Here is a 20,362-nt window from a genome sequence, read left to right as displayed (position 1 = left end):
TGTTTCATTCCATGCTAAATTAAAACTAACCTTAACTTGGACACTTATTTTTTCTTGATGTAGGGAGTCTTCTGGTACCCACACTGGTAGGTGTGCCGCCTTACCTACTTCTGCCGTGAAACAGTAGTGGGTTGTTTGAAAAGTTGGACAACCGTTGTGTTTTAAAACTGAGACTTCGGACTCGTGTCTCAGGGTGGCGTTTACGTTGTTGATGTCTATGGGCCCCACTAATCACTTCACACCAGGTGGGCAGTGAGCCCATCTTAGCAATAAAAAGAGTACAGCCGATTGGCTGCTGAGAATTTTAATAATAGTATTTGAAGAAAAAAAACAAGCTATTGAGTGTAAATATTATTTTATTGAATTAACAGTATCATTAAACAGGGTCCACACAATAAAATTAAAACAATACAATTTTTATTTACTGTTTAAATAAAAATAATCTTTCGAACAAGCAATTATGTGTCGTATGTCGTTGCCTTAATTATTCAGACGAAACCCAACAATCTTCTAGTGAAAGAAATTACGCTCCGGTTCGGTCAATGGCTTTAGAACAAGGGGGACGAAATTAGTCAAACTATGGAAACATTTCATTCTCGACTTTATTTTCTTAGCCTTAAGTAATAATTAGAAAACGACCCGACACGAAAAACTGCTTGTCATATTATTGATCAAAAGCACCAATGTATAGGGAAATTATATTCTTGTATACTTACATAGAAAGAATATCTACATTTTAATATGTATTCTACCATTTTTAGATATTACAATTGAAATAAAAAATTGTCGAAATACAAACTAGTCTATAGTTTTCTTTTTTTCTAACGAACATTTTGCGCGCTAAAATTGAGAAAAAAGTTCGATATTTCTCAAGTACGTATGTATGTAAATAATACGTATTCTGTACGTGGACACTATCAAAACATTTATCATAATCAAAGGTGAAAACTGTCGATTAGATAAAATTGTTTACAAAATTTATCATTGTTTATCAAAATACGCACAATTTTTTAACAATGTTTATTTATATACCAAACCAAAATATTATGTTATTTATATTTAAAATGTTTTTGAAATTGTGACTTGTTTTGTTCATTGCATGTGTTCGTTAGGAAATCGGGCAAAAATATTGATAATTGTAATGAAGCATTGTTATAATTAGAGAATTAAAGGCAGGCATTCTTTTTTACTTATTAAATTATTTTAAATAAAAATAAAATGGATAAAGGATAAATTAACTTCTTTTTTTTACGTTAAATAGTTCGTCCCTGAAGTGGTTAAAAACTTGAAATAATACCAGCAGTGGCATGCGAGTTCTAATGGGTCTTGAAATTAACTGTTTTAGATAAAACCGACTTTCAGCTGAGAATTACCTTTTTTTAACAAAGCTATTAATTTTGATATGTAAAAAATACCTTATGAACTTGGAAATTGAACTATTGAACGTTCTGTGAAATTCCAGTTCTAAATGGTAACCATAATTTAACATTCTTAGGAAACTCCTTAATGTAGATTTACTCGTTTTACTCTACTCTGTATACATAGATTAGATCTCAAAAAGGTAACAAAAAAATTTCGAAATATTAAAATACAAAACCTTCAACTTTCAATTCTGTATAGTCAGCATTGGCAAGTTTCTATATATATTACTTGAAATTCAACAGAATTCAGCTTATTATCATCGAGAGATAATCGCAGCCTCAATTCACCAATAGATTTGTTAACATAATTTAGAATAAAATCATAATTATACTTTATTAAATAAATTATCGAATATTAAACATTTAAGCTATTGCATAGCTTTTATCGCGGCTTTAAGCGCGGCGACCGAATCAAGAAATTCCGTAACGAAAAAACCTAACACCCCCCACTTCGCCTATCATGTAGCTCGCGTTCAACACATTCATACGTTGCGCTTGTGTAGTGTTTGTGAATAAGCGCGCGGCGTGACGTCACACTGCATGCGCATCATGAAAAGTCTGACCTTATGAGTGTGAAGGGGACAGTTAATGTTTTGCGTTTGTTAATGTTTATAAATATAGCGTGGTCTTATTTTATTATAATTTTATTATTAAATTATTATTGTCTAATTATAATTGCATAAGTTAATAAAAAATGCTATGCAATAGCTTTACCGCGGCAGTCCCCGAGTGCCACACCGTGTTTTTTTAATCTTTGATGTAAAATAAACGATACTAAAACTCTAATATTCTATAATTCGTTAACAGGAAATAAAATTTTAATGATTAAACTAAATTTAACTCGCAACCAATGTGACGAATACGTGCGAGAAACACAGTAAAGTTAAAAAAACATTTCAAAGTATTTCTTTAAAGAAATAACCACGAGTAAAAGAAAATATCGGTCCAAAAGTTAGAAAAATTACATGTAAAATAATATTTCAAAAACATGTTTATAATCTAGTGATCTTGGTCAGGATATTAGGTAAATAATAAATATATTGTGTCGTCATCGGTAACCGTAATATGGACTTGAAATTGGTGAAAATTACCTTGAAATATTATTACAAAAATATAGAGATACAGATCAAGCTAATATAAGCGTGTTTAATTTATTGATCGCAATATATGTTAACCCTTTTAGTGCTGAGCTTATTTACATATATTTTGCAGAAATTACTAAAAAAATTTGAAAAAAGTACCTTACAAAAAACGTTAATTAAAAAAAATCAATGCTAATCAATTAACAAAAGAATTTTAAATGGTTATTTATAAATGTTAACAACTGCTTAAAAAGGGGTTAAAACATGCGCTAAAACAAGATAAGACATGTTCGTACAATTGGATACCAAACATCTGTGCATCAATCTGCGCAAATAACCGGTTTTCCGACGCTCTGCACTTTATACGAGTATTAGAGATTAATAGAGAGTCGATCTAACGACGGTTCGCGCTCAAAGGGTTAATAAATAATATTATCTCAGATGTTTTACTCAAAACGTTTATGAATTAAAGTGAAATAAATTAAACAACATTTTCGACAATCACCATATTTGAGGGGAATCACCCTGTTGATAGAATCTGATATTGTTGAATGCATGCATACTGTTATTCAATAAGTGTCATTATAATTTATTAAAAAATCAGTCGAATCATTTACATATTAATGTTTCATCAAATGCTCATTGGAATGACTTTTTCTATTTTAAAATTCACACATTTTTTTCTTTCTCTTCAATTTGCACAACAATTCAGAAACAATAAACAAATTACAATTTTAATTATTTAAAACAGGGCTCGACACAGACACACACAATCATAAAATTTTTAAATTTAATAACCAAATTAGAAATTTCTTTTATAATCAGAACAAGCTGCACAATTTTTGAAGACTACGTAAAACATTACATCATTTTTAAAAAACAAATTCTTAATAAAATCATTTTGACTGGGGTGTATGATTTAAGTAATATAATAATATGAAGATTTTTTTTTTTATCATAATTAAAACTTAAACTATCAGTTAACAAAGGCAGTGTTAAAACAATAATTCGATATTAAAAAAGCACTATGTATGTTTTTTTTTGTTTACATAACATTATACAGGGTGTGTTTCAAACCAAAAAATAAATAATAATTCCGAAAACTAAAGACTAGTACTTGTGATAGCTACCAATAATACTAAAGAAATCACTAATGATTATTGTTTGTTCAAACGCAAACCCTAAATGAGGCCTATAAAATCAAAGGCAGCTAAACGCCATAGTGCAGTAAAATGGATTAACTATGGCGCCATCTTGTTTAGTTAGTTGGACACGCTTTAGTGTTTTCATATTATAACAAATGCAGCTAAATCTCTAGCAAATTCAGTTCAAAAATTTAATTTTTACTCTGTACTCAAATATAAACGAAGTTTTATCATTTAAAATTCAGATTATTAGCAATATTCTCATTCTTTATAAATCTTCTTTAAAATAAAGAATATCGTAGCTACCCGTACAGTTATTTCAGTTTCTCAAACCGGGAGTGTTGCTAGTACTGGCCCTAGCAAAAGCAGTACTTCGATGTATCAGGAGGATCCGTAATGACGTGTTTATGGCCGATTTTTGTAGTTTACCTCAATATTTGACAGAATTGGATTTAGCTGCCTTTGATTTTATAGGCCTCAAATGTCTATCATTTAACCATTAAAGTAATTGGTTTTGATAATTGCCGGCTCACACCCTGTATAACTATACATCAGTCGATAGCTACATATTTGTATTGAGGTATATCTATCAACATTTTTGTTTTATTGCTTAGGTGGGTGGACAAACTCACAGCCCACCTGATGTTATGTGGGTACTGGAGCCCATAGACATCTACAACGTAAATGCGTCACCCATCTTGAGATATAAGTTCTAAGGTCTCAGTATAGTTACAACGGCTGCCCCACCCTTCAAACCGAAACGCATTAGTGCTTCACGGCAGAAATAGGTAGGGCGGTGGTACCCACCCGTGCGGACTCAGAAGAGGTCCTACCACCAGTAACATACATACAAATATGTTATTATCTCTACTATTATTTATTCGTTAAATGAGAAAACATTTCAATTAACTTTACATACATTTTGTTTTATTAACGAAGAGAGCTTTTCCTTATTAACGTTGTGAGAATTGTTTTTAATAAAATTCGAAAAGATAAATATATTTTAATGCTTTATAAACTCCAAAACGACTAGTAAGGCGTTGTACTAATTATGTATACTAAAAAACAGTTCAGAGTGCTTAGTGCGAGTTCTTAACGGTCTCGATATCGTAAAAGTTAACCCAATTTTGTATGCAGTTGGAACAGCGCCCCTAGCGGCAAACGTAGGCAAACTATCCCATTCCATACAAATATGAGCTAACTTTTACGCTATCGATAACGTTAAAAAACTCTCACACTGTACACAGCTATTTCAATGAAACTCAAACGGACATTCTAATATTAACTAATCTGTGTATTTTTTAATCTAATATTTATTGTAATAATTTGTTAATACGATTTACTTATTTTCGGTTTTTCCGAGTCGTAGACAAATTAAAACAACTTTTACGATTCAGTCTCGGATTTACTAATTATTTGTAACCATTCCAATATGTAACTTACAGCTTGCGCTTATCCGGGATTCTCTTGAATTATATTGATTTAATAAAATAAATTTTATTACAATGAACATAAAAACTTAAGTCAAATAAAATGAGTTTCAGATACAAAATTAATTTCAGTGTGAAAAATAAAACATGTAATTCAAGATTTAATTTTTGCAAAATTAGAGGGTAGGTAACACAATATTGAAATGCTCGAGAATAACATTACAGTCATCTGTGACCAGGAAAATTACACAGTATTCAAAATGCTGTCATAAATAAAATAAAATGCGAGATTAAACCGTAAAATTAATTTTAATTATTATTAGGTATTAATTTCGTTATTGTAAAGGCCCGGTAACCGCTTTTATTTGAAGCTCAGCTATAGGGTGTTACACACTTAGACTGATTAGATAGAGACGGAACACTCGTTATGACATTGACAGTAGTGACAAAAATAAGTTCTTCATTCGAAGATTTTTGTCATAATTTAGCGTCTTTTGTTAGAGCGACTAATGTTTTTAGTCACGAGGACTGATTTGATTATTATTATTTTTTCAAAATAATCTCGTTCTGAAGTTTTAAACTTCAAGAAAAAGATATTCGAAAAGTCATCTTCATTTATTTGTAAAATTTCTACGTGCGCAAATAGCTTCTTTCCGAACTGTTTCCCGCAATGTTTTTTAAGCTGGCAACTCTGGCCGATTTCCAACGCCGCCGGCCAAATCGTAAACGGCCTGTGATACTTCTGCGGCGAGTTTATCTGCTGACTGAAAAAAAAGTAAGGCACTATCAACCAAAAGACAATAAGGTTACTTACATTATTGTCAAAATACCCACAAACTCTCTGAGAGATAAATAACGCCATCTAGTGTCGGAGGATGTAATAGCTCCATACAGCGTTTTTTTTTTCTACCTAAGCTTATAGCCTTTGGAGGCTATTTCAGCAAAACCTTAACTAGTAGGTGAGCTCACGGGGCTCAAACCTGATGACGTTGCTAACACGAATTCTAGCAAGAGCCGTGCTTCGCAGAATCTACCACCGGATCGGAAACGCGACCCACTGAGAAGATCTGGCGAGAAACTCAGTGGGCTTACAGAGTATTATTTACGTTATCGCCGTCAAGTATTGGGTAAGATTCTCAGTGACATGCGAATACAACACAGCCTGCTACCTACTGGCTTTAATTTCTAATTGTATGAGGAAGCATGTCGTAGTGTTATGACTAGTATATGAACGGACAGAACGATGGTAAAAACGGTGCTGTGTATAAGAGATGCGCAATCTTCAACATTTATATTATACTAGCTTTTAAATTATTGATAGAAAAATAAATAAATATAATAATAATAATATTAATATAATTTATTGCCTTTCACATTAAATAAAATAAAATACAAAAAAAAAGAAAAGAAAAAAAGAGAAAAAGGCGAAAGGAGGTGGCTCAGCTAATGCTGTTCAAGGTCGATAAATCTAACAGCGCTGATTTTCAGTCACCCCCGTTTCCCTTTGGTTCTTTGCGGGAAAGAAGGCTAGGTACGTGTGTGTGTGTATATACTTTTTTTTTTAAATACTTCATTAAAATAATGGACGCTACTCGTTGCTAACGCTCGCGCTGGCCCATAACAGGTATACTACGCGCATGCGCACGAGTGACACGCATTCACTCTCGCTCTGTCTCTTTCTATTCCACGGCAGCGTTAAACGTTTTACGCAACCTTGGTCGTCAGGTTTGAGCCCCGTGAGCTCACCTACTGGTTAAAGTTACGCTGAAATAGCTTCTCAAGCCTATCAGCATAGGTAGGATAGAAAAAAAAGCTACCGTGTTAAAAGCCGCATTAGAAGTTTCACTTCAAAAAGAGATTGTCGAATCATCCTCGAGCAACTTTTTAGTTCTTGTGAGTGCAACCGTGGATGCAGCTTGAGCGTTTAATATGCATTATTAGGTTACCTGCTGCGTATCCGCTTCCGCGTACACTCGCACCACGTCCTCGGTGCCGGAGGGACGCACGAAGGCGCGTCCGTCCGCGTACGCAGCGACGAGCTCGTCGATACGCGTCTGCAGTCCCTCGGGCGACGTGCACACGCGCTCCGCGTCCGCCGTAGATATCACGTTACGATCCTGTAATTTAAATTTCTAATTGAATTATTCTAATTTTCCATCAAGAGCAACTCTGTTCTAATTTTACTACTGGTGGTATAGACCTCTTGTGAGGTGCCGTGAAGCAGTAATGCGTTTCGGTTTGAAGGGCGGCGCAGCCGTCGTAACTATACGTTAGAACGACCTTAGAGCCCATATCTCAAGGTGGATGGCGATATTTACGTTGTAGATGTCTATGGGCTCCGGTAACCACTTAACACCAGGTGGGTTGTGAGGTCAACCACCAACCTAAGAAATAAAAAAATTAATAAAAAACGAACGCAAAACAGTCATTAGTTCCGATTTGAAAGACTATAATCGTTTGAGACTACGACAGAGATTGAGGATCTTCGTTTGAAGGTCAGCTTGTGGTTTGTACGGATTTAAGAATAGTTAAAGTCAATTACCTGTACTGTTACTTTTACTTGTCTGCAGGGCAGGTCGTCGTACGTGGAGAGCCACTGCTCGGCGTCCAGTCCTCGAGCGCAGAGCACCGTCTCGACGAGGAACAGGTCCGATATGGCGTCTCCGACCGTCTCGTTGGTCATGTCGATGAAGTCCAGAAGCAACTGCGCCGCCTTCCTTTGTTCCGACTCCCTGGAATACATGTTCAGTTTCATTATTGACAATCGCTGCAGTGCGAGTAGGTATCGATGAGGTTAGGAAATGCGATTCAGTAGATAGCAGGGGGAATCGGGACGCTTTCCAATTCGAACATAAATTTTCAGTGGTTTTGCTTAGGGTATTACCAATAAAATTGAGATTAAAATGGTTCCGGGGGTGAATCAGGTCACGTATGGAAACAATAGTTTTTCGATAGGGCTGGCACTGTTTAGTTGTTAGCTAGGTACTTACCTTTAGGTAATTAACTTTTGAATATATTTAATCAGTTACAAAACTCTGATGACTACATTAAACTATTTAATATTCTTAAACACTTAAGTAAAAGTTATTTTCAATTCAACAAATTTAAATCTCACAAAAGCATTGTGACGACCCAGATTTTTCCGTATTCTACCTCTAGTCCCTAGTCCCCCCAATCTACGGTATATTGAATCCGCTACTTATGTAACACATAAAGATACCGTGATCACAACAATGACTGCAATAAATGAAGAATGAACGAATGAATGAATGAACTAATGAATGAATGAACGAATGAGTGACTTGAATGAATCTCACCCCTCTTCGGCAATTTTGCTGATCGTCTTCTTAGCGTCGTGACTGTATATGACTGTGCCGTGCCCGTTCGCTTCAAAGTAGACGCCGATGTCATACGAAAGCGCTGCGTGATGGAGATGCTTCACTCCTGTCTTCACGCAGCTCACCGGGACTTTCTGTTTGAAAGCAATTATGAATGAATGAAAGCTCACGGAAGAATAGAACTAGTTCGCGGTGTACCTGGTTTTATGTCTTTAACCATATGCCGCGTTCCAGTTTTTTTTTTATTGCTTAGATGGGTGGACGAGCTCACAGTCCACCTGGTGTTAAGTGGTTACTGGAACCCATAGACATCTACAACGTAAATGCCTTGAGATATAAGTTCTAAGGTCTCAGTATAGTTACAACGACTGCCTAGCCCTTCAAACCGAAATGCATAACTGCTTCACTGCAGAAATAGGCCGGGTGGTGGTACCTAGCCGTGCGGACTCACAAGGCGTCCTACCACCAGTAATGTGGGAAAAACGTTATGCAATACAATTTAGATTTCAACGTCGTGTCTTCAGGAGACGTTGTGTCATATTTGAACTTCGATAACTACTGTAATGTAGAGCGTTAGTGAATTTGAATAGTCAATATTTAATTGATAATTAATTATAGTCAATAATTGGCATCCTTCATGTTAATAGTAGGTTAAGTAGTGTAATTGTTTAATGTATATTTTGAGTAAAATTATTTCCTGACATTATAAGTTAGATTAGTTTTCGTTATCATTTTGTTTTGTCCTATAGTTCTAAGGAGAATTGTGTACAAACTCAGCTCATTTGTCTTGTTTAGTCATGCACACATGGCTTATGTTGCTAGCCAGTTTTTTTTTTACTTGTTTTTTTTTGTGTATATTTTTAGCCTATAATGTGTATTGTGTGCTTAAGAAATAAAAGAATATCTTACCAGCTTCTGCGTTATATAAGCAGTGGATGCACCGTTAGCGTAGGCCGTTTGCACGAGGCCTAGTTTCAAATGTTTCGCTTCGCTGGCCGTCAGCAATTCGGTGATGTAGCTGGCCAGTAATGTGGCTATACGATCGCCGTCCAACAAGTGCATTTTATCTCTGAAAATAAACGTAGAATTGCATTTTAGAATCGAGCTGTTGACAACCTTGGCTTTGTCAGTTGCGGAGTAAGGATGGCAATGAAGTTATATTAATAATTTGTAATTTTTTTTATTGCTTAGTGGTTACCGGCGCCCATACCCACCCACCTTGAGATATAAGTTCTAAGGCCACATTATCAATGGCTGCCCCGCCCTTTAAACCGAAATGCATTACTGCTTCGCGGCTGAAATAGGCAGTGTGCTGGTACCTACGCGTGCGGTCTCGCAAGAGGTCCTACCACCAGTAAAGATTACTAACTTATCGTCGACGTAGTAATAGACGATGCGATCGGAGTCCCCGTCCAGTGAGGCCACTCGCTGCATCGGCACGTGCTCTACGCCGACGGGCGGCTTCTGTGATACTTTCACGAAATCAGCACCGCACTGCAACATAACATCTATATATTAATACGTGAAGCAAATACTTTGATCTCTTTTTACGAAAATCGCACGGACGGAGGACTATGAAATTTCCCACACTTATCTATACTTTATTTTTTTTTATATATTATAAAGAGGAAAGATTTGTTTGTTTGTTTGTATTGAATAGGCTCCGAAACTACTGAACCGATTTGAAAAATTCTTTCCCTGTTTGGAAGCTACACTATTCCCGAGTGACATAGGCTATAATCTTTTTTTGAAAAAAATTAGGGATCTGAAACTCCAATAAAGCCAAAGCCCAAAGGTGACTAAAATATTAAACAGCGACGGTAAAAAAATGACTAAAATATTCTTTACATCGCGTGCCCTGCGAAAACTATTGATGATAGAATAAAATAATGTACTACGACTTTGTAGAACACATTATTATTTACAAAAAGTGTCGCGACAACATATGTCTGACTATTATAGTTATGCCGCAATAAGTGTTCTTTTATTTAAAAAAATAAAACAACGTCAAATATCGTTGAAATTTTTGTTAAAGACCCGAGCGGAGCCGAAGCGGTCCGCTAGAAGAGAATATAGAGAAAAAGTGTAGAACGCAATATATTTTTTTTAATTTCTTTCTAAATTACATACTGGTATTATAAATGAACAGTACCTAATATGTCTCTGGTACAGAAGAAGACATAGTAAATACAGACACGTTTAAACTATTGTATTAGATCAGGAGAGTGACTGATTGAGTGATAGGCTAACTTTTATCCTTAATAAATAATTGTTGAAAAAAACTAACAAAATACGCTTTTATAGAAAATCCAATTACGTTGCCGGCGGCTCGAATTAAGAAAATAAGCAACTCTTTCAGGGGGCTGGGTGTACAACTTTTCAACAAGATCCCACAAAACGTTCAACTACTACCTGTTCATAGATTTAAGAAAACTGTCAAGGAATGTTTGTGCAACAAGGCATATTATAAAGTTAAGGATTTTTGACTAGATGGCACTACGTGGGAATGAGGCGTTCGCTCCTGGCCTTTTCATTTTTCATTATTATTATTATTTATTTGAATTGTATTTTTTGACTTGTTTTTTCGTATACTGAAAATATGTTTTCATATTTAAAAAAAAAAAAAAAGAAAATATTTGAGAACAAATGAAAACAAAAAAAAAAAGCCCGCTGAGTTTGTTTCGCCGGTTCTTCTCAGGACTGTGGCTTTTTTTGGAACCGGTGGTAGAGTTAACATTTTTATTTACATTTTGACATTCAACAAGTGTGTTTTTGATGACATCCAAGTTGAAATAAATGATTTTGAATTTGAATTAAAAAATAGAAAATAAATTTTAATAAATTTGAATTAAAAATAGTGTAAGAAAAAATGATTTTATTGTAAAAAAAAGCTCTTTTAATATTGAATTGTCTTCGGTCCTTAATAAGTATACCAAATTTCGAGTTAATCCGACGTTTTGAAGGGGGTCAAAATCATGTTCAAAGATTCCGTTACATACTAACATTCATACGTCTGAAGCTAATAAAAGCTTATTAAAAAGGAAACCAACTCATTCCCACGGGAAACTAAGCTGACATTTTTCCTTGAGCAGGCGGGCGAAGTCGCGAGTCGCAGTCAGTTTTCCAGATATAAGAGTTCCACTCACATTCAAATTCAACTTTCCTCCGTTCCCGCCTAAATTGAACAGCTTCAGATCCAATTCACCATCGAGGGTCTTCTTGATGATATTAAGTTTCTTTCCACCGACGCCGTTAGCGCCGTCTACGTACAACGTTGTACTATAATTACCGTAAACGGGTAGTTTTTGACGTATATTCTTGAAAGCACCAACGATTTTCTCATAATATCCTGTGAAAATAAACAAAAATTATTTAGAAAGTCACTATGGATTAAAAAATTACACAATGGCCAGTATGGTGTTAAGGCGTTTTTTTTTTCTACCTAATGCGGTAACCTTAGAGAGTTATGTCAGCGTAACCGAGTGACTAGGTGAGCTCACGGGGCTCAAATCTGAGGTATCGCTAACGCTGGCCCTAGCAAGAGCAGTACTTCGCAGAATCTACCACCGGATCGGAAACGCGAGCCACTGTAGGCTTCCGATCCGGTGGTAGATTCTACGAAGCAATTGCTCTTGCAAGGGCCAAAAGTTAGCACACTTTCTCAGGTTGAGTCCCGTGAGCTTGTGTACCAGAATGTACTATGAATGAATGTATGAATGTAATGTGAACAGAATGTACTATGTATTGGTCTACCAAAAAAGGTAGACATAATACATTTTTTTATTTTTTTATTGCCCTTGTAGGCAGACGAGCATACGGCCCACCTGATGTTAAGTGGTTACCGTCGCCCATGGACTTCAGTAATGCCAGGAGCAGAGCCAAGTCGCTGCCTACCGTAAGCTGTGAGCACATAGAGCTGTGAAAGCACTTTATAAGCTGTAGCCAATCTATGTGGAGTCGATTTTCATAATATCATTATTGTCCAACGTCACGGGAGTATTAAGCCGACGTTATGTGAATTATTAACTTTGAATTACCTTCCTCGGTTGGAGTTCCATATGTATTATCGTTACGACATTTTACGAAGAAATGCAGCATTGGAGTGGTAACAATTCCGAACTCCTTGGGCGTTCCCTTCAGCGCCATGACTCCATTAGCAGCCGCCTGTGCTAGACGGGGACTTGTGTATCTGTGGAAATTAAAATGTGTTATTTCTCAATATGCAATCCAGCATATATACCGACCATAAAATGGTCTTTTTTTATTGCTTAAATGAATGGACGAGCTCACAGCCCACCTGGTGTTAAGTGGTTACTGGAGCTCATAGACATCTACAACGTAAATGCGCCACCCACCTTGAGATATTAGTTCTAAGATCTCATTATAGTTATAACGGCTGCCCCACTCTTCAAACCGAAACGCATTACTGCTTCATGGCAGAAATAGGCAGAGCGGTGGTACCTACCACGCGGACTCACAAGTGGTCCTACCACCAGTAAATTGTTTTAAATTGTTTTTGCCAATGTCTTCACAGATTTTTAATTAATTAGTTTATTGGCGCACTACAATGTTTTTGCAGAATCATTATAACGCATGGAAACATTAATTTAAAGAAGCTTAAATTAATTTAATATCCGACGTCATTATTACACAAAAAGTCTGGACTACAATTGGTTTTGAATAAAAATAATGTGTGAATATAAATAATCGTTTTTGTCGATATTGGCATGGATTTTTAATTAGTTCAGTGGAGCACGACAATGCTGTTCAGAATCATTATAACACATGGAAACTTTAAATTTAAAAAGCTTAACTTAATCTAATATCCGACGTCATAGTTACACAAAAAGTCTGGACTATAATTGGCTTTGAATGAAAATAGTGTGTGAATACAACTCACCTTGTGTCCATTCCAATGAATATACTCGTTTTGAGTGTCATATTAGCATTCACTTCTTTTATAATCTCAGCAGTTGTCGCTTCCAAGTCATTGTCACTGAAACGTGTTTTTTTATTTTTTATTTACTATAGTTTTTCCAATAAAGCTTGATGCGCGAAACCATTTGCAGTGATATCTATAGAGTTGAGTTCAGTTCGAAAAAATCGAATATCGATATTATATATCAATCTTATTTTTTAAATTTTGAACCTCACATTCGTTTTTTAATATTTAGTATAATTTTAAATTTTCGCGACCATGTTTTATTTTAGGATATGTTATAAGTAATGTTAAAGTAGAGTGGGATGATAAAGAGAACTGATAGATAGAGAGAATCACTGCTGTGTGGAAATAATATAGTTGTATTTTAAACTCTCCATTCACTTGTCCATAAATTCATCGAAAGTTTTTATGTATAATTTGGTTGAACGGGCTATTCATAGTCTAAACTTTGTTTGTCTGTGATATATTTGGCCGAACGTCGTGTTCGTAGTAAAATGCATAGCAAATTTATGTAACTAAATCGAATGTAAAAAATCCAGTACTATATTGTTTCATCTATAAATATGTCCGTAATCTGATCCATAAATTATTATTTGCAAAATCAATTAATAATTTATCAGATGAAAATACAACACACGGTCCATACTCCTATATCATATACCATTTTCTTCGTTCACTCCCCTCTTACACATGAGTCGACTATTATCAAAGCCGGCAATCTGACTTTTGGACAATGATTGGTAAATCAGAAAAACGAATTATTGACTTTGTATTCCATTGGCAGTCACAAAACTCTTCGGAACGAAATGTTAGATAAATAACAGGTTAACTATTAACCTTTATTTAGTGAAGGTTTTGAACCGTATTCTTTAAAGGAGACGATTATATTCAAATCAATCTGTATTGACATATCAATAAAAATATTTTGTCCAAATGCACAGATTGCCACCTTTGATAATAGACGACTCACATATCGTCTTTCACGCAATCCATCAATTTCTCCTCTTCCTCTATAGCCTTCCATATTCACAGTTAGCACTCTCTTTCCAACCTCAATTGTCATTTCGTCTCATCACATGTCCATACCATCCCAAACGCGCATTTCTCAACTTCTCTGTCACAGGTGCCATTTTCAGACTTTCATATTCTATCCATTCTCGCTACTCTACAGATCCATCACAAAATTCGCATATATGCTGCATACAATCGCTTTCCATCCGCTACTTCAGTGGTCCAACAAGCTAACACATACAAGACGGCAGGCCATATTAAGCTCTTATATATCTTCCCTTTTAGAGGAAGAGAAATGTGTGAGTCACACGCGGTGTCTGTGACCTGCCGTCATTTCATCTATCTCGGTCTTTGTTCCCACGATAAAAAAAAACTCAATTTTTTTTGGGTTCCTTGATTTTTGTTTCTGTTATATGTTAAAAAGATGGAGTGACCAAGTGTCTGAGTATCTGGACATAAGACTGAGCCACGCACTTCACTGTGCCACTGAGCGACAAAAGTGGCTTCAAATTACAAAAAAAAAAAAATCACGGGTGGGCACATCACGATGCTCATCAATGAGCGATCGACTGAAGGAGGAGGAGGATTTTTGTTTGCAATACTCGTTTTTTACTACATAAACTAGCAGGTGATTCAAATGCAACTGCTTAACATAAACAAATTAATGTTATACATACACATCCAACACTCAAGAACTCTGTCCTATGAAATCTATTAATCAATTTTTTTTACTGCTTAGATGGTTGGACGAGCTCACAGCCCACCTGGTGTTAAGTGGTTACTGGAGCCCATAGACATTTACAACGTAAATGCGCTACCCACCTTGAGATATAAGTTCTAAGGTCTCAGTATAGTTACAACGGCTGTCCCACCCTTCAAGCCGAAACGCATTACTGCTGCACGGCAGAAATAGGCGGGGTGGTGGTACCTACCCGTGCGGACTCACATGAGGTCCTACCACCAGTAATTACGCAAATTATAATTTTGCGGGTTTGATTTTTATTGCACGATGTTATTCCTTCACCGTGGAAGTCAATCGTGAACATTTGTTGAGTACGTATTTCATTAGAAAAATTGGTACCCGCCAGCGAGATTCGAACACTATCGCTAGATACGAATGCACCGGACATCTTATCTTTTAGGCCACGACGACTTCAAAACTTCCTGTAACCCTCTGTGAAATGCGTACCTGACATTAGCTAGTTTAGTGGCTATCGCCTCCCAGCTCTGCTCAAGCATCTCGCCATCTGGATCGATGAGCTTCACACCGTTGTCGGGCTCGAGATTGTGCGATGCTGTTATCATGATGCCGATGGTGCGTCCTGATTAAAAATTGGGCAACTATAATTTTCTATTGAATTCCAATCGATGTTCTGAAGACTGTCTGTAAGTCCTAGAATAGTCCTAATATATAGGATTTTTTCCGCTTATTGCACTCGATGGGTGAACAAGAAGCTCACGATCGACCTGGTGTGAATGATAATTACCGTCTGATTTATCGTCTATTGGTCTTTAGCAATGAATTTGTCTTTTTTAAATACTGAATATCTAAAACGTAATTTATGTATGACTGACGATAAACTCTAACTTGAAATCTGTTTCATAAAGGTAAAAAATCTTTATAAGTAGGTGCCTTGTATTGCTTTACGAACACAGAAACGAGAGACCGAGATTTTGAAGCGCATTATCTCCTGCGATAAAAATGGTTTCTTTTTGATAATCGTAAGCGGTCATCATGTTGGTTAGACCCTCGTTCACCACATATGCAATGTCCGAAACGAAAACTTACCCCTGATAGGTTATGGGTCACTGTTTAGTGGTCTGATACCGGTATAATTGATCACACCTTCTTACTAAATGACACCAGCATTACTGCGGGTGTATGTGTACTGTGTGGAGCTGGAGGCAATTAATGAGAAGCTTGACTTCTTCTTTTTCTAAAGTTTTGACAGCATTTCGGCAGGCAAAAATTCCATATGCAAGATGTCTCTTGCGTATCGAATTTTTGCCTGCCAAGATGCTGTCCAAACTATCGTACAAAATTCCTTTAAAGGGTTTGTTGGTTCCTGTACACCTAACTTCTCATGAAGGGCATTTTGTTCCCCTACCTATTAGCTGTTAGCCTAAGAGGCTATTCCAGCTACGCTCGGACGGGTAGGTAAACTCACGGGCTCAACCTGAAACACTAGCTAGCCCTACCAAAAGTAGTGCTTCACAGAATCTACCACCGGATCGGAATCGCGATCCACTGAGAAGATCCAGCGAGAAACTCAGCGGGCCGTGTCTATAGCTTGAAGGGCATAAAAAAAATTGCCACTGCATTGGCAGATGCATCAAAGCATGGTTCAATATTTAATTAATAAAAATAAAAATAAAACATTCTGCATACTCAATGGAAATTTCTTAGTTAAAGATCTAAAATTTACCATTTTTAACTCTGGAACGAATGACAGCCAAGAGACCCATACGATACACGACATGCTCCAATAAATTGGCCCTGAAAATAGGAAAGTATTACACTTATATTTCTGTCTCTTTATTGATTTATAACTGATTGCAATCAGTAATAGAGATTAGTCTAAGATTCCTAGTTTCTAAAACGATGAGCCCATGCTTAGGTATCGTTTTTTCAAAGAAAATATAGAAGAATAAAATCATTCATGTTATAATTATCACACGTGCAAGATTGATTATTTTGAGCTTGGACTATGGTCTGTTTTCTTGCATAGGTCATTACCACTAATCTGCCTGTCTCAACTGTGAAGAAATCATATGTTCCAGTTTTAAAGACGAGAGATCATTGTACAATACAACTAACCTTGGGTCTTACATATAATTCCAGCATTAAATTCACTCAGAATATCTTGGCTTGGAGCCGATGAAATGCTTTATTATAATACTAGCTAAACCCAGCCATTCTTTGGTGTGTTTTTCATAGCTTTATTAGTTTTCTAAAATAAATATAGCCTAAGATGATCTTTTAACATTATCGTTTAAATAAAATCAGTCTATCCATTTCAGAGATAAACCAGAAAAAAACAGACAAACAGACAAAAGTATTCAAATTGTTTTAAGTACTGTATGTATTTTTGCAGGCATTTAGTGAAAAGTTGTTATTTTGTCCTTACAAATACACATTTCAATTTTATTTATTTAAAACTTCCACTCAACCTAGTCTGTTTATCAGTATATTAGTAATTGTCTTGTTACATATAGGGCTTTTGCAGTTAATGCTTATCACTATCATTTATCATAAACTCGAATCATATCAGCATTAGCTAATGTCTTTCTACTGCATTCATACCTATCTTGTAATGTCAATGACCCTCATCTTCCCCATCTAATTCATTTATCAGCCTTGTATGCCCATCTAGGAGTAATCATAAGCTATGTTCTCTGTTGAGCATTCTCCATTTAGTTTGTTCAAGAGACTATTAATCCTGTTATGTAAGTCAGAAGATTCATAATGGATGGATTCACATTTTTCGATTCCCGTAATGCAGGTTGAATTTCAGTCAGTACATCATAATGCTTTTCACTATTTGCAAAGACTCTACTTCCATTGAAAACGTTCCAAATCTTTCTCATTGTTGCTTTTAAGATATAATATGATGTACTAAAACAAGATGCCATAAAGAGAATAAATATTGTAAGTGTTGGAAGTGTGCCAACGTTTAACTCAATATGAACTCCACTGATCAAAGCATCTTTTTATTACTGAAAATTCAGGTTTATTTATATAACCTCTTTACAAATATCACACAGCATTTCATTTTCAAAGGTTTTTTTTTTAATTTGATTTAATAATAACTATGTACCTATAATTATAATGGGAATCTTAAGAACAGCTTTTTTTTTATTTGAGCTAAAAATAATTGCTTTTTGAGCATGCATCTATGTTTAAGTAGTTCAAATAAAATATGGTATAAGATTAACAATTAAACCTACCAAGAAGTTTATAATAAGTACCTACTAAGAATAGGGCCTTTCATTGGCTGTTTTGATGATGATAATGATAAGGTGGAAATATTTTATTAAGTAAATTAGCACATGATTTTTTTAAGTGTTTAACTCTTACACTGAAATGAAACTCTTGTTTTCGTTAGAATGATGGCTTATAAGGCAAAAAATTCATAATCTATATATATAAAAATGAATTGCTATTCATTAGTCTCGCTAAAACTTGAGAACAGCTGGAACGATTTGGCTAATTGTGGTCTTGAATTATTTGTGGAAGTCTAGAGAAGGTTTAAAAGGTAGATAAATATGAAATTGCTTGGAATTAAATATAAATAACAATTTTGTTTTTCCTTTTTTTTTGTTTTAAGTTTATTTTATAGAAAAGTTTAGGTCTTTTATTTATCGATTGAGGCACTACGAATTTTGCCGGGTCAGCTAGTACTTCAATAAATATGGTCTATTCAATGAATATAAAATAACATACAAACAGTAACAATATAATGTTATATTAGTATTATACTATATATAATTGTTAAAGTAGATATGTGGCTTTTATTAATTATTATTTTCAGTTTATTTAACAGCCAATGATGTTACTTTGATGACCTATTTCTTTGATCAAAATTATAACAATTTTATTTTTTAAAGACAGTTACTTCAAAGCATTACTATTCATTAAATATCTATTGTTAAATTTATATTTCAAAATAGTTATTATGATATTTGTGAATCAATTACTGCCGAAACATGATTGTGCCAAATTGATTCATTTGCACATGTTTCTAAATTTAATACAAATAGACCCCCACAATGCTTGCTAACTGTATCTATCTAACTATTGATTGTATCATGCATTAACAACATATTTTAATTATTCCAGGGTATAATTCATTAAAATAATATGTCCTAATGAATACAGTTAAAACACGAATTGTTTTTTTTTTCTCCCTAATATTAAACCAAAGTTCTATTAACTAAGGCATAATATTAATGAATATATTAATGTGGTGAATGTCGGTGACCATAAAAGGTATAGTAACGAGTACTTCCCGTTATGAATTTATAATAAAACAATTTAGTATGACTCACATTCACACGCGAAATATTATAGATCAATGGCATAATATTCATACCACAACTGAAATACGTGACATATTAATTTGCTTACGTGACAATTTACAAGGGAGAAAGGTGTTCCAACTAATATTATAGTATATGTTTCTTATAACACTGTTCAAATCATAAAATATTTAAGCTAGGTCAGGAATAATTATAACTTACTTTGTACGAAATCCGGCAGTGCCGTATTCAATAAAAATGTCAGTTGTCTTCGGATGCATTTCTCTGGCGAACGCGTACACGACTCGTAAGCTACTCGGCGGCATTCTATAAGGGGTATTTCTTTATAAGGTCGCGTTTCGTTCAGTTACAATCACTTTGAATCAACAAACGAGATTTTATCACTATCACATTCGACACATTCCCGCTCGCTACGAGTTTTTAATGATTTTGACGTTTTTTTTTTGACGTTCGGAACGAAATGTCAAAAAAATGACTCGAAACAAGATAGGTAGGCAGATATCCTACTAGCCGCCTAATTGTGGACGTTCAAATAATTTATTAGCCTAACCCTCTATACCTTACAATTGCGGATATCTTTAATTTAGTTGCACAATATCTATTTCGGTAGGTACTATCAAATAAAAAAAATTGCTGCACGTAGTTACGCTTGTTGCTAATAGATGTCGCTTTTGTCTGAGAATTCTATACTAAAAGTATGGAAAAATTAGATTTGATAATAGTTTTATAGTATTTAGTACCATTAGTTAGTCTTAATAATTATTCAATTTATTCTAAAAAGTAAAGCATTTACATCAAAGTAAAGGACACTAATTGAAACAGTACTAAACTACCATGGTTGATTTAACATTAGATGTTAAAGCATCACGTATGTTGGTATCGTTAGTTTCGCATGATGTACATTAATGAAGTGGTTTGTTACTGGGATTAATTGATATTTGGCAGATTGCCAC

General features: G+C 35.0%; 1 protein-coding gene across 1 annotated transcript; it reads right to left on the bottom strand.

The window, feature by feature from the left end:
- Positions 1-338: 338 nt before the first annotated feature.
- LOC101743243 (phosphoacetylglucosamine mutase) lies at positions 339-19,931 on the bottom strand. Its single transcript, XM_004933014.5, has 12 exons — positions 19,611-19,931; positions 16,796-16,866; positions 15,559-15,691; positions 13,317-13,412; positions 12,454-12,605; positions 11,563-11,765; positions 9,786-9,910; positions 9,326-9,485; positions 8,396-8,550; positions 7,621-7,810; positions 7,025-7,195; positions 339-5,842 (listed from the first exon to the last, which is right to left on the bottom strand). Exons 1-12 carry the CDS (start codon positions 19,712-19,714, stop codon positions 5,756-5,758), a joined length of 1,647 nt encoding a protein of 548 aa, XP_004933071.1. The 5' UTR covers positions 19,715-19,931; the 3' UTR covers positions 339-5,755.
- Positions 19,932-20,362: the final 431 nt, after the last annotated feature.

The sequence above is a fragment of the Bombyx mori genome, chromosome 26, assembly GCF_030269925.1.
Source record: "Bombyx mori chromosome 26, ASM3026992v2".
NCBI classification, from domain to species: domain Eukaryota; kingdom Metazoa; phylum Arthropoda; class Insecta; order Lepidoptera; family Bombycidae; genus Bombyx; species Bombyx mori.
This window is presented reverse-complemented; position numbering and strand designations above follow the sequence as displayed.

Excerpts from the sequence above, each read along its gene's own strand:
- LOC101743243 (XM_004933014.5), bottom strand. The coding sequence starts at position 19,714 with ATGCCGCCGAGTAGCTTACGAGTCGTGTACGCGTTCGCCAGAGAAATG. Across the intron at positions 16,867-19,610 it reads ACTGCCGGATTTCGTACAAA|GGCCAATTTATTGGAGCATG; the intron begins GTAAGTTATAAT and ends TCCTATTTTCAG. Across the intron at positions 7,811-8,395 it reads AGCAAAATTGCCGAAGAGGG|GGAGTCGGAACAAAGGAAGG; the intron begins GTGAGATTCATT and ends CATGTATTCCAG.